At 36.0% G+C, this 12,102-nt stretch overlaps 1 protein-coding gene across 1 annotated transcript in view; it reads right to left on the bottom strand.

The window, feature by feature from the left end:
• Window positions 1–12,102, bottom strand: part of pcloa (piccolo presynaptic cytomatrix protein a) — a 60,940-nt gene that overhangs the window by 15,558 nt on the left and 33,280 nt on the right. The window contains exons 8-13 of the mRNA XM_053688375.1: window positions 11,073–11,141; window positions 9,080–9,156; window positions 7,197–7,272; window positions 5,501–5,626; window positions 1,627–1,735; window positions 1,470–1,534 (exon numbers count right to left, since the gene is read on the bottom strand). Of these exons, the coding sequence (XP_053544350.1) occupies window positions 1,470–1,534; window positions 1,627–1,735; window positions 5,501–5,626; window positions 7,197–7,272; window positions 9,080–9,156; window positions 11,073–11,141 (522 nt within the window). The remainder of the gene's footprint in view (window positions 1–1,469; window positions 1,535–1,626; window positions 1,736–5,500; window positions 5,627–7,196; window positions 7,273–9,079; window positions 9,157–11,072; window positions 11,142–12,102) is intronic.

Here is a 12,102-nt window from a genome sequence, read left to right as displayed (position 1 = left end):
CTACCCACATCTCACTCATACTTCAGTGGATAATCTCACTTAGGTACTGTAAATTTGTAGCTAAGAACTGCTGCTGTCATCATAAAGAATGTCCTGTGCTCATCCCAGGACTCTTATTCGCCATTTGCCCATACATAACATCCTTTTAACACACTTAATACTCTTCTACACCTGTATACTGTAATAATTTATAATCTCACTATCCAGTGTCTCCTAGAAGTAGATAGATTCCTTTTGAGCCCTCTCATGGTTTCTTCATGTCATTTCAAACGTTTCACCTTGAGTCTGTCATCAATGGCTAGATCTCAATGTCTATTATTACAAATAAGATAAAATGGAATTGAAGTGAATTGTAGCATTTGGGCAAGAATTGTGTCACATTTTCCTGTACTGAGCAAACAAACAAACAAAAATTTACTTGACGATAACATACTGTATAATACAAGTCTAAGGGCAGTTGGTGGGACTTTAAAAAAAAAATGTATTTCTGTAGATCGTTTTCAGAATTTGTTTATATTAAGCTCTAAATCCTAGATCTATGTCCTTTCAAATATGAGACTATGTAGTTTCTGCTTGATGGCACAAGGACACCACAAAACCAAACTGCAAAAAATGCAAGAACATTTTACTTTCATAAAACTACCAACGAACACATTTAGTAATACATTCACATACAGATTGTCTGTCTCATCTTTAATGTTTATTTTAAATGTGTTATATAATCACATGATTTAAATGATTATTTGAGGAATTCAGCAACTGCCCTTAGGGTTCCGTTGTAAGTAAGTTCAGAGTACTTTTCTGATTACAGGGATATGTGTTAAATTTACTGACTGTGGTGAACGTTTGTGGTTGATAGAGAATAGGTTGAAAAACACTGGAGTATTCCTATAATAAGGGTATGCGCCTGGTTCCCCCATTTTTTTTCAGAGTTTCCATTGGCAACAAACATCATGTGATTGTGTTTGTTTTCTTTTTTTTTTTTAGTCCTGTCTCCACCTCTGTCCAGTTACTGGTTGGTTGCCTGATTGTGTTCACCTGTTTTGTATTAATTCTTGATAAGTTTGCCTTTTTATATCCTCTGTGTGTCACTGTTCATTGCAAAGTCTTACTTTCATTATTTGCATTAAGTTCAAGACTGGTTTTCTCTGTATAAATATCTAAACGTATTTTCTAGTTTTGTGTTCTGATTCATTGTACTTCCTTGTTTTAACCCTAGATTCCATTCCTTGTTTCTGATTATGGATTAATCCTGTTCAACTTCTCCTGCCCATTAAAGAAATCCTCTCTATGGACTCTGATTAAAAATGTGTAAAAAATTGGACCAATATACTGAGCATACCTTATATCATGCCTTGCACCACAACATGTACATTACTGTTGCAACATGTAACAGTGAATATACAGTAGTTTGTATTGACACATTTAAATTCTGCACAACTGAGCAAATTTGAAACAGTCTTATGTACCTGCTTTGGGCTGCTCATGAAGGTCTAAGTGGGAGCCCTCTGAGTCTGACAGCATATTCAGATCCCTAACACAAATAGATGAAATGAAACATGACTGATTAGACACTGATGAAAAATCATAGACGAATCTATATTAAAAACAGTCTCTTATACTTACAGTCTAATGCAGAGCTCTGCTTCTGTACATTGCTGACTGACCAATACCTGAACCTCCTCGTAGGTTTTACTAGACAAAGAGATGCCATTCCACTCCAGGACCTGCATTCCTACACATAGAAATGCAAGCAATCAGTGATACACACAGTTAAGCCTATATTGCTTAAAAGAACTATACCACCTCACTCCAAGTGAAAAAATTCTTTGACACTGCACACGCAAACACACTCAGCAAGGCATAGCAAAAGTTCAGTGCAGGCCACAGCAACCTCAAACTGAAACATAGGCTCCAACTCAGAGCACTTACACAGGTGAAAACGAGTCTTGAGGTAGGCCAGGTAAGCCCTCTTTCTACGCCGTAGTGCTCCTACCCTGCGATAGAGCATTGGCCTGCCTGCAGGGTCAGTGTTTGACATGGTTACTGCTCACAGACTTAAAACATGCATCCACTCAAAGATGTGGAATAGGAACTGAATGTCCTGTGCACACTTCTTTAACATTATCATTTTCTGCTTGGCCTTATTGTGTAACATCAAGTCTGTGCGCTGTTGTATCCATGCCGACCACATGCACCTCCAACGCTCACACATAGCACTGAAACATTTGACATTTGCTACATGGGTGGAATGTGATATACCGGGAAGGAGCTCATGCAAAGAGGAGGCAAACGTTATGGCAAAGGTTCTTTGCATATAATACAATTTTTTTTAAATGATGGATATCACAATGAATTTATAGCAGTTGATTACTGATGTTCCTAAATGTATTTTCTAGTATTGGAACATTTAGAAAAATTTGCATTTATTTATGCGAATGAGGTTTTATCTGATTAAATATGCATGAATTTATGTACTTAATATAACCACAAATCTAGGCTTTGGATGACGTTAGAATTAAAATGTATCCGTTATGTTATTGTTTAATCAAGAAAACAACTTAGGCTGTTCTAAATGTTTGTGTTTTTTCATTATTCAGTCTAACACAAATCCAACAATCACTAACATTTCAATAAAGTCCTCTGGAATACACTTCTAAATAGGAATAGGAATGAAAATGTAAAATTTCATGAATGCAGGTCATTTAGAAACTGAGGTTTTTGGTTCTGGAAATAAAAACGGATTTAGAGGAAAAAAATTGGATCTAAAAATATACAATGTTTCTTTTTTTTCAGGTGCTTCCAATCTAGAAGGTGGGGTTTATAAGACTAACTGTATATTATAATAGCACATCACTCTGGCACATAAGCTTTTTTTAGGGTTATACAGTATGACATGACTACATTGAGAAGTGGGTGGAGCTTAAAACTTCATTAAAGAAGATTTATTTATCCAAAAATCTGCTAAAATTATTGATGTGACCAAAATTGTTGTGCCTACCTGTAGTGTCTTACTTGTCTTAGAAGAATATGACATTAGGACATAAAAGAAACAAAAAGACATCACTGAAGCAGAGAACAGACTGAAATAACAGAATGATGAGTGGCATCAGTAGAAGAGAAGGCTCCAGACGGCCAGAAAAAGCCCAGCTGTTTGCCCAGGCCTCATAAAAAAGGCTCAAGCACAGATAGAGACAGTGTGTTATTTTCCTCCCTCACTCCTTCTACAGGATGCATCTACAGGATGCAGCACAACAGACAAAGCCAAAGCAGTCGCAATTTACAGTTCCCTTGTGTGCAATCTTGTGCCAGGAGAAAGGCACATCATTAGTATTCCCTGTCAGCTACAACTGTGATCAATACAGGTTGCAGAATTTACAACGAATAAAACAGCCAACAAGAATTAATTCCAGGACCAGAAAAGTCCTATAAAGTTCTAAAATAATGAGTATACCATAAATTTTACCATCATAAAACGTCCTGGACGGCCAGGCAGCGCTGGAACCTTTGACTTATGTGAGTGGCAAACAGAGCTGAGCTATGGTACTAAAATTTGATGACTATAATTGAATACAATCTTCATGAAATCTATTTAACTATTCTATCTGATAAATCATGCTAACAGACAATTCCTAGATGCGACATGCTAGACTAAACATGTTTAACATTGCATGATTAATCGAGTCTTCGACTGTCTTTCTCTGCATGCTTATAGCAGTTTTCATTTCAAAATGTGGATTCTTGCTCATTATCTCATCCTAATTACTCTGCTTACCTCATTACAAGCTCCTTGGTATAATACCTTTCCTTCATAATGCATTTCTCCAGTTATCTGTGTTGTGTCAAGGTAATATAAGGTATAAGTAATCTCTTTTGGTATTATTTGTGGTGGTAGTGGTCCATAATAAAGCAAGAAAGGTTCAATTAGTAAAGAGAAATAGCTGGACATCATTAATTATGTCAAGCTGGAAAATTCTAGGATTTCTAGTACTGTTGCAAAAAAATAATAATAATCAAGTGCACTAACAAAACTGGCTCTGTCATTCTGACCAGTCTCAGAATTTGACAATTAATTACACCTATTAAAGCTAATAGGAAAGATTTGCTTGAGTTCAAGTAGCCGACAAATTCCAACATGAACTGTTTAGATCAGGAATCAGGCGTTCATGGTCGAACTGCAGTCATGAAGCCACTACTGAAGGACACAAATAAGAAAAAGAGACAAAAGCAGCTGACAATGGAAAAATGGAAATCTGTCCATTCTTTGATGAGTCCAAATTTGGAACTTTTGGCAAGACATAGAGTAAGTGAACAGATTGACACAAAGGTATGATGGTTTGAAGGTGCTTTTAAAACTGAAGGCAGCACCAGCAACCAATGTTGCTACCACAACATACTGCAGCAACGCATCATGCCATCTGGTTTGTTCTAAATTGGGCCTTCATTTGTTTTTCAACGAGACAATGATCCCAAGCACGCATCCAGGCTGTACAAGAGTTATTTATGAATGAAGGACATTGATGGTGTGTTGTAGCGGTTGACCTGGACCTACACAGTCACCAGAATTAAGCCCACCTGAAAAGAGTTGGGATGAACTTACCATGAAAAGATACTGATCTTGCTGATATCCTGAAACGGTATAGCCTAAGTGTTTTTAAATCCAGTTTAAAAACATATATTTAACTCGGCCAATTCATTTGTAATAGCTCTGGACTGCAGTTGAAGGAAAAGTAGCCTGCTAGTGCTTAGTATATATGGCAAATCCTTCAAGACTGTTGAAAAAGCATCTCAGGTGATTTGAGAATCAGCATCTCAGGTGATTCGAGAATCAGCATCTCAGGTGATTCGAGAATCAGCATCTCAGGTGATTCGAGAATCGGCATCTCAGGTGATTCTCAGGTGATTCTACCATATAAGATGTTTTTTGGTTTGTTTAACACAAATGGCTAGGCATGTCCAAATTTTTGCCTGGTAGTGCACACTCTATCTACTGTACTGTCATCTATACTGAACATTATAAATTAAGTAGAAGCAGGGTGGAACCATGAACTACAACATTCGACAAAGCTAAGTTCACATTTACAGGTAATTTTAGAAAATAAGGGTATTTTATTTGAAAGTCAAATCTATGGTCTTCATGCATGAGATAAACATCTCTCAGTCTCTGAAACCCACAGTAAAGCTGGGAAAACACATGCCATCACATAAAAACATAGTTTGAATAGAGACTCTACTGCTGCTTATTCCTGGCTTCATCTATCTTTATATTCCTTCACTTTACGAATGAGTCATTCCTGCTGCCTGAAGGTGACGAATCACCGTGCAGATACGAATCTATTTATTTCTTTTCCAGTCCTCCTCATTCAAACATTACGTCAAACTATGTTTAATGTCACAGAGTTGATCTTTTCTGTGAAGATCTGAGAATTTGGGCAGGTTCACAGTATATCTTTTAAGCTTCATGATTAATCTGAGTCACATCCTTCCTTTAAAGCCTTACCTTCCACAATCTTTCCAGACTGTTCTGCTGCTCCCCCAGGTAAGACTTTGGCCACGTAAGCTCCGATCTCCCCATCACTGCCTGGAACCTCTTTACCCCCGATTATACGGATGCCCAGTCCATTGCCTGCAGGCCCATTGCAAAGACCTTAAATTAAAAGGCATCTCATTTTGATTTTCAAGTACATTTACTAACTTGATTATTAGTACGTAACAAGTCACATGCAAATTAGGACCCAGAATGTTCACACCATTATTGATAAATATATATTCACAAATTAGGACTCAGTATATTCACACTTCAGCTTGTAACTGTGCCATAATTACAATCACAAAAAACGTTGTTACTATACTTAAGTATTATATTGGAGTATTTATACTTTACTTGATTGTTATTTAAATACTTTAACTCTTACTCAATTGAATTTCCATGTAAAACCCCCCCCCCCAAACTTACTCCTTACATGTCTATTTAGATATTCAAATGACTGTATGTAAAGAGCCATCAATAAAATAGGCTTCAGCTTATTTCATTTGCATTTTATTTGCATTTCAGTTTAAAGCATCCAACCAAATTCATTAATACAGAAAAACACAAGCCATTCCAATCATCTGCTGTGACGTAATTAATTTAATCGAATACAATTTTTAATTATTGAGTGCATTTAAAAGTAGCAACTTTTTGACTTGCAGTGAAGCATAGTTTTGGTTGGATACTTCTACTCTTAATAAGTGAGACTTTTAGTTAAGTAGAATTTCTCAGTACTTTTCACACCCCAATTACTTTTTTCGTTTACCTTTACCCATCTTAAATGTAGTGCATGAAATGCATCAAATGAGCTAGTCACAGAATGGCGCGTATATCACGGCTTCCATTTTCAGATGCAGAGCTTGTTTGTTAAATGGTACCTAATTGTGAGGATAATCCGTTATGTGAATTACATGCCATTTTGGGCTTTGATGACTAATGAAAGAGCAAAAGTGCCAATCACTGGCATGCTATAAAATATTTGCCCATGTCCAATATTTAGACATGTATATTATGCTAACACTCACACCACTCCACAAGTTAAGAATGGAACAAAAGCACAAAAGACTTTAATTGTCTTGTGCAAAGCATTTACATTGTTGACAGACTGTATGATGGACTAATTACAGGCAGAAGAAAGACATGACAGGCTTCTTTGGCAGCTGTGCATCAGTGTAAAACATTCCCAACTTGCATTATAGGCCTGACAATGCTCAATACTCAGTTATACTCATTGTTTTGGCCAGATTCGGCTTACCTGATCTCTTCATGTAGAATGCATCAGTCCATGTCCTCACCATGAAAAGAATGCATGTTACCACAGCCATTTTAGCTATTGTGGCTGCCAGTCAATTCCAAATTGACTAAACAGTCCTGCATATTATATTTCAAGCTCTAAATTGTTTATTTCCAGCATATCTTGCTGATCTCTTGAAACAGTATAGCCTAGGTGTTTTAAATTTATAGCCAGCTTATAAGGTATTGTAGATTGTTTTGTTAATGTGCATATTAATATAAATAATTTGTTCTGACTTTCTTGTCTTTTTATATATACATTTATACATATATACATTATTAAATAATAAGAGATCATTTTTCCCATTGCTGTTTCTCATTTCTGCATGTAATGTTCAAATACAATGAGTGAGCACTGACATTAGTAATTTACCTGACACACTGCGGTCTTTAGGATCCCTTTGTAGCTTTATTCTTGCATGGGAAAATGGGTACTGCTGGGACTTCATCTGCACCACATCATATAAGCACAAGTAGTTTCACACAGAGACACCTAGTTTCTACAACAAAAACACTGTGACTAGCCTTATGGGATGAATTAATAACCGCATTCGCATTTTCTGCACATTACTGCAGTAGAGGAACAAACAGTTCATGTTCTCTAAAATGTTCTTTTCTCTTATTGTGTCTGTCTCGTTTAATATACAGTGGGGGAAATAAGTATTGAACGCATCAACGTTTCCAATGAGGCTATTCACATGAAATTTTCACCAAACATCAGTATTAACTCAAGAAATCTGGTAATATAAAGAATTCACAACATTAAAGTCCATAAATAAAGGTATGTGTAATAAAGTATGTGTAATAAAGTGGAATGACTCAGGAAAAAAGTATTGAACACGCTATGAAGAAGCAGTTCCCCAAGGCAAGGTAAGGCAAGGAACCAGCTGAAATCCGTAATTAATTATACCCCCTATCTGTGTAAACTAATATCAGCTGGGTTAGTAAATTGATGGTCTATAAAATGGCTTTTCGTTACCAAGGTGTCACACAAGGAACATCTCATGATGGGTAAAAGGCAAAGAGCTCTCCCAAGACCTTCACAATCTTTTTGCTGCAAAACATATTGATGGAATCGGATACAGACATATTTCAAAACTTCTGAATCCTCCAGTAAGCACCATTGGGGCCATTATCCGCAAATGGAACCAACATCACTCCATCAACCGGCCGCGCACAGAAGCTCCTCGCAAGATTTCTGACCAGGGAGTCAGAAGAATAGTCAGAAGAGTAGCCTAAGAGTCAAGGACCACTCGGAAAGAGCTCCAGAAACACTTGGAGGTAACAGGTGCCATCGTCACAGAGAAAACAATAGGCAATGCACTCTCACCCCACAAGACTCCATTCCTAATGAAAAGGCATGTCGAAGCTCGTTTAAAGTGTGCTACAACTCATTTGGACAAGCCTATGAAATACTGGAGAGTGTAGTCTGATCAGACGAGAGCAAAATTTGACATTTTGGCTGTTATACTACACACCATGTCTGGAGAAGAAATGGCACTGCACATCACCCTTAAAACACTATACCAACAGTGAAGTTTGGAGGTGGAAGCATCATGGTGTGGGGCTGTTTTTCATCGCATGGTTCTGCCACACTTCATATAATTGAAGGAACAATGAATGGAGCCCTTTACCGGGAGATTCTTGAGAAGAATCTGCTGCCATCCACCAAGATGATGAAGATGTGGGTGGACCTTCCAGCAGGACAACGATACAAAACATACAGCAAAGGAAACTCTCAATTGGTTTCAGAGAAAAAAAATCAAGGTGTTAGAATGGCCCAGTCAATCACCTGATTTTAATCCAATTGAACAAGATTTAAAGACAACATGTTTAGAAGAATGGGCCAAAATCACACCTGAATACTGCGGCCCATGAATTTCTTCATACAGGAAGCATCTGAAGCTGTCATTACAAACAAAGGCTTCTCCACTAAGTATTAAATAAATTTCAGTTAGCGTGTTCAATACTTTTTTCCTGTGTCATTCCACTTTATTACACATAACTTCATTTATGGACTTTAATGTTTGTATTTCTTTATATGTGTGGATTTCATGAGTTAATACCAAAGACTGGTGAAAATTTAATGTGAATAGCCTCATTGGAAATATATTTACTGAAAAAAATGTTGACGTGTTCAATACTTATTTCCCCCACTATACAGTAGCTGTCTGAAATAGTGAATTGCAGAACAAGATCATGTACTGTACATATGTATTTAATGTGTATGTGTTTGAATGTCGAGTCATTCTTCACCTGTCTCCTGTCCAGGCCCTGTCCATCCTCTCGTGGCTTGTCAAACCAGTCAGTTTCCTCCCGACGGAGATGGTATGCTTCAGAAAAATCAGATTAGAATCGACCCAATTAAAAACTGCTCACCAGTTTATAAATCAGAACACTAGCTCCAATTAACACTGGAGACAGGTGAACTGTACAGAGTTTCAGTCAAGGTACTATTAATCTTGTATTTTCCAAGCATGCACACACAGGATATCGTGCAGTGGGGAATATCCATTGTTTTTATGCCAGTAAAAATTGGGGACATAAAAAATAAACCAAAACTGTAGTCTGCAAATTTCCAAATAAAGACAAGTTCTTGTCTAATTCTGCTCAGTGGTTTTAAGTCATATGGAACAAAATTATGACAGTAAAGTCAGAGCTGTGCTGCTGTCTCAGTAGAAGATGGAAAGATATTTCTCTTCAGGAGAGTTGTAAACGTTTTTTTTCCTATGCCCTCTATGATGCAGTGCAGAATTGTATTTAGAAACCCATGAGCAAAAATGAAAAGAGCAAAAATATTGAATGAAATCAACATTACAAACAATGATTTTCCAGGTAGTGGTAGTGGTAGAAGGTAGTGGTCCATGTATATTTGTGATAACTAATGGCATCAAGAATTCTGCTTAGTAAATTTATGATTTAACATAAAAATGTGGCTGTAGATTAATCTTTCAACAAAATAATGAACCTAAATTTATTGTATCTCTAAATCAATGCAGTCTACAAGAAACAGAATGTTGCAGCTGCCGATGTCAGTCTCTGGATTTCAGCTCTGTTATAACACTGTGGTCTGAAATGAAAAAAGACAATCCACATGTGCAAAACTAAGAAGAGAAAGAAGCTGGAAATGTTCTGCACGGAGGATTGTCCAGCCTACTGTAGGTGTCACAAACAAGGGGCTTATCCAAATATAAATTGTTTGCGTATTAATAATTTTGAAATCACTATTTTGCTAGAATTTTGAAAAAAAACCCCCATATATTTCATGGATATCAAACAATTGCAAACAAAACACAGGATTATCAAAAAAAAAAAAAAAAGTTATATATAGGTGTGCAACAATTATTGCCACCGTTTTAGTCAATACTTTGTGCTACCTCCCTTTGCCAATATAACAGCTCTGAGTCTTCTCCTATAATGCCTGATGAGGTTGGAGAATACATGGCAAAAAATACATAGGTACTAAAAAAATTTAAACTATCAATACGTTAAACATATTTTTCTCATATGAATTCACTGGGATGGCAATAATTGTTGCACACCTATATTTAACAAATATATATATTTTTTTGGATAAACCTGGGTTGTGTTTGCAATTGTTTGATATCCATGAGAGCAGAGTATTTTTTTTTGTGAATTTACTAAGGGTGCCAATATTACTACTGTACATATACTGTATAATTATATACTTTATATATACATTTTTGCTATTTTGCCTTAGATTTAATTTTAATGTAGTGTGAAAAAAAAAACTTTGACAGTCAAACATACCATGATATGAAAATGAAGACTAGATTCAAGTAAAAAATGAAGTCTAATTATTTTAAAGATTTAAAGATGCTGTGTATGTAATGGAGTAACATATTTGTAATGTACTTACCTAATCAATAAATCATGAAATGTAAATGACTAACAGGTGAGACATTGTACATACTTTATAGTGTTGGTATTGTAGCCTATTTAGAAAAACTGGGTTACTGAGAGCAGAGCATGCAACAAAAACCCAAGACTATACGCATTGATCCACTACTGCACATACAGTATTAATGTGTGCTTATCATACTCCCCATATGTTGTCATGGAGATGAATTTTCAGTCAATACAGTGGACCATGGGCTTATGGGTGATTGGGAGTTGGGTGGTTATGGTACAGTGGGTAGGCTTAGTATTGGGTGTTAGAGGGCGGGTAAATGGTGGGTGTTAGAAGGGAGGGATGGGGGAGCTGAAAGCTAAGGTGGTCATACTCTACCGTCTGTGACATTTTCATGTGTGTTTCCTGGATCATCTCTGTTCAGACCCACCAGGGATTCACTTAGTGCTGTAACCAAGGCAAATGCATTTACTTCCATATGGACATATGATGCGTTCATCATATGGTATTAAATGTGTGGAGACCATATAAATAAAATAAAATAAAATGAAATATGCACTGAGTCATCAATCACTGAGTTTGTAAAATATTAACTTACACAAAATGTAATTATTAGTGAGGTATATTATGTAAATGCCATCATTTACAGTTTATACATCAATAAATAATGTATATGCACACAAGCAATTATTTATAGCATAAGTATAAGAAAAGCATGGCATGCAGGAGTGTGTAGACCCTCATGCAAGCAAGCAAGAAAGTTTATTCACAAACAAAAAGAAAATACATGCAATCCATTTATTTATTATTGTATGAGCACAAAACATGCATGCAATAAAAAAATGAAGAGATAATAACTTAGGTAATTCAAACAAAAGTACAACAAAAATCACTGAGAGGACTGTTTTTCTGTGTTGTCAAATGAAGCACATATCTATATTTTCAGATATTAACAGGCTATAAAATGACTGAAAACCTAAATACAAGTAAAATCTAATAATTTAATAAATCAGGCACAACTGTTCAATAATATAGCTAAACAAAGATTTTTTTTGGATAAACCTGTGTTGTGTTTGCAATTGTTTGATATCCATGAGAGCAGAGTATTTTTGTGATTTTTTTAAAAGAAAATATCAAAAGGTTAAACAATAAAGACAATTTTTCACAGCCTTCTTTGCTCATATTTACCAAGAGTGCCAATATTAGCGGCAGCCACTGTACATATTTTTCTTGGGGTATATCTTATTTCTTAATTTGAAATCTACAATTATAGTAGCGTATTTGTGCCTCTGGGGGTACTTTTTATTTTATTATTATTTTTTGTAACAAATAGCTTTTTGTTTCTCCATATTTGATACAAGCACATTACTTAGAATAAACTACTCTATATACAAAGCTAGAATATTAA

This window comes from Ictalurus punctatus, chromosome 19 (genome assembly GCF_001660625.3).
Source record: "Ictalurus punctatus breed USDA103 chromosome 19, Coco_2.0, whole genome shotgun sequence".
NCBI classification, from domain to species: Eukaryota; Metazoa; Chordata; class Actinopteri; order Siluriformes; family Ictaluridae; genus Ictalurus; species Ictalurus punctatus.
This window is presented reverse-complemented; position numbering and strand designations above follow the sequence as displayed.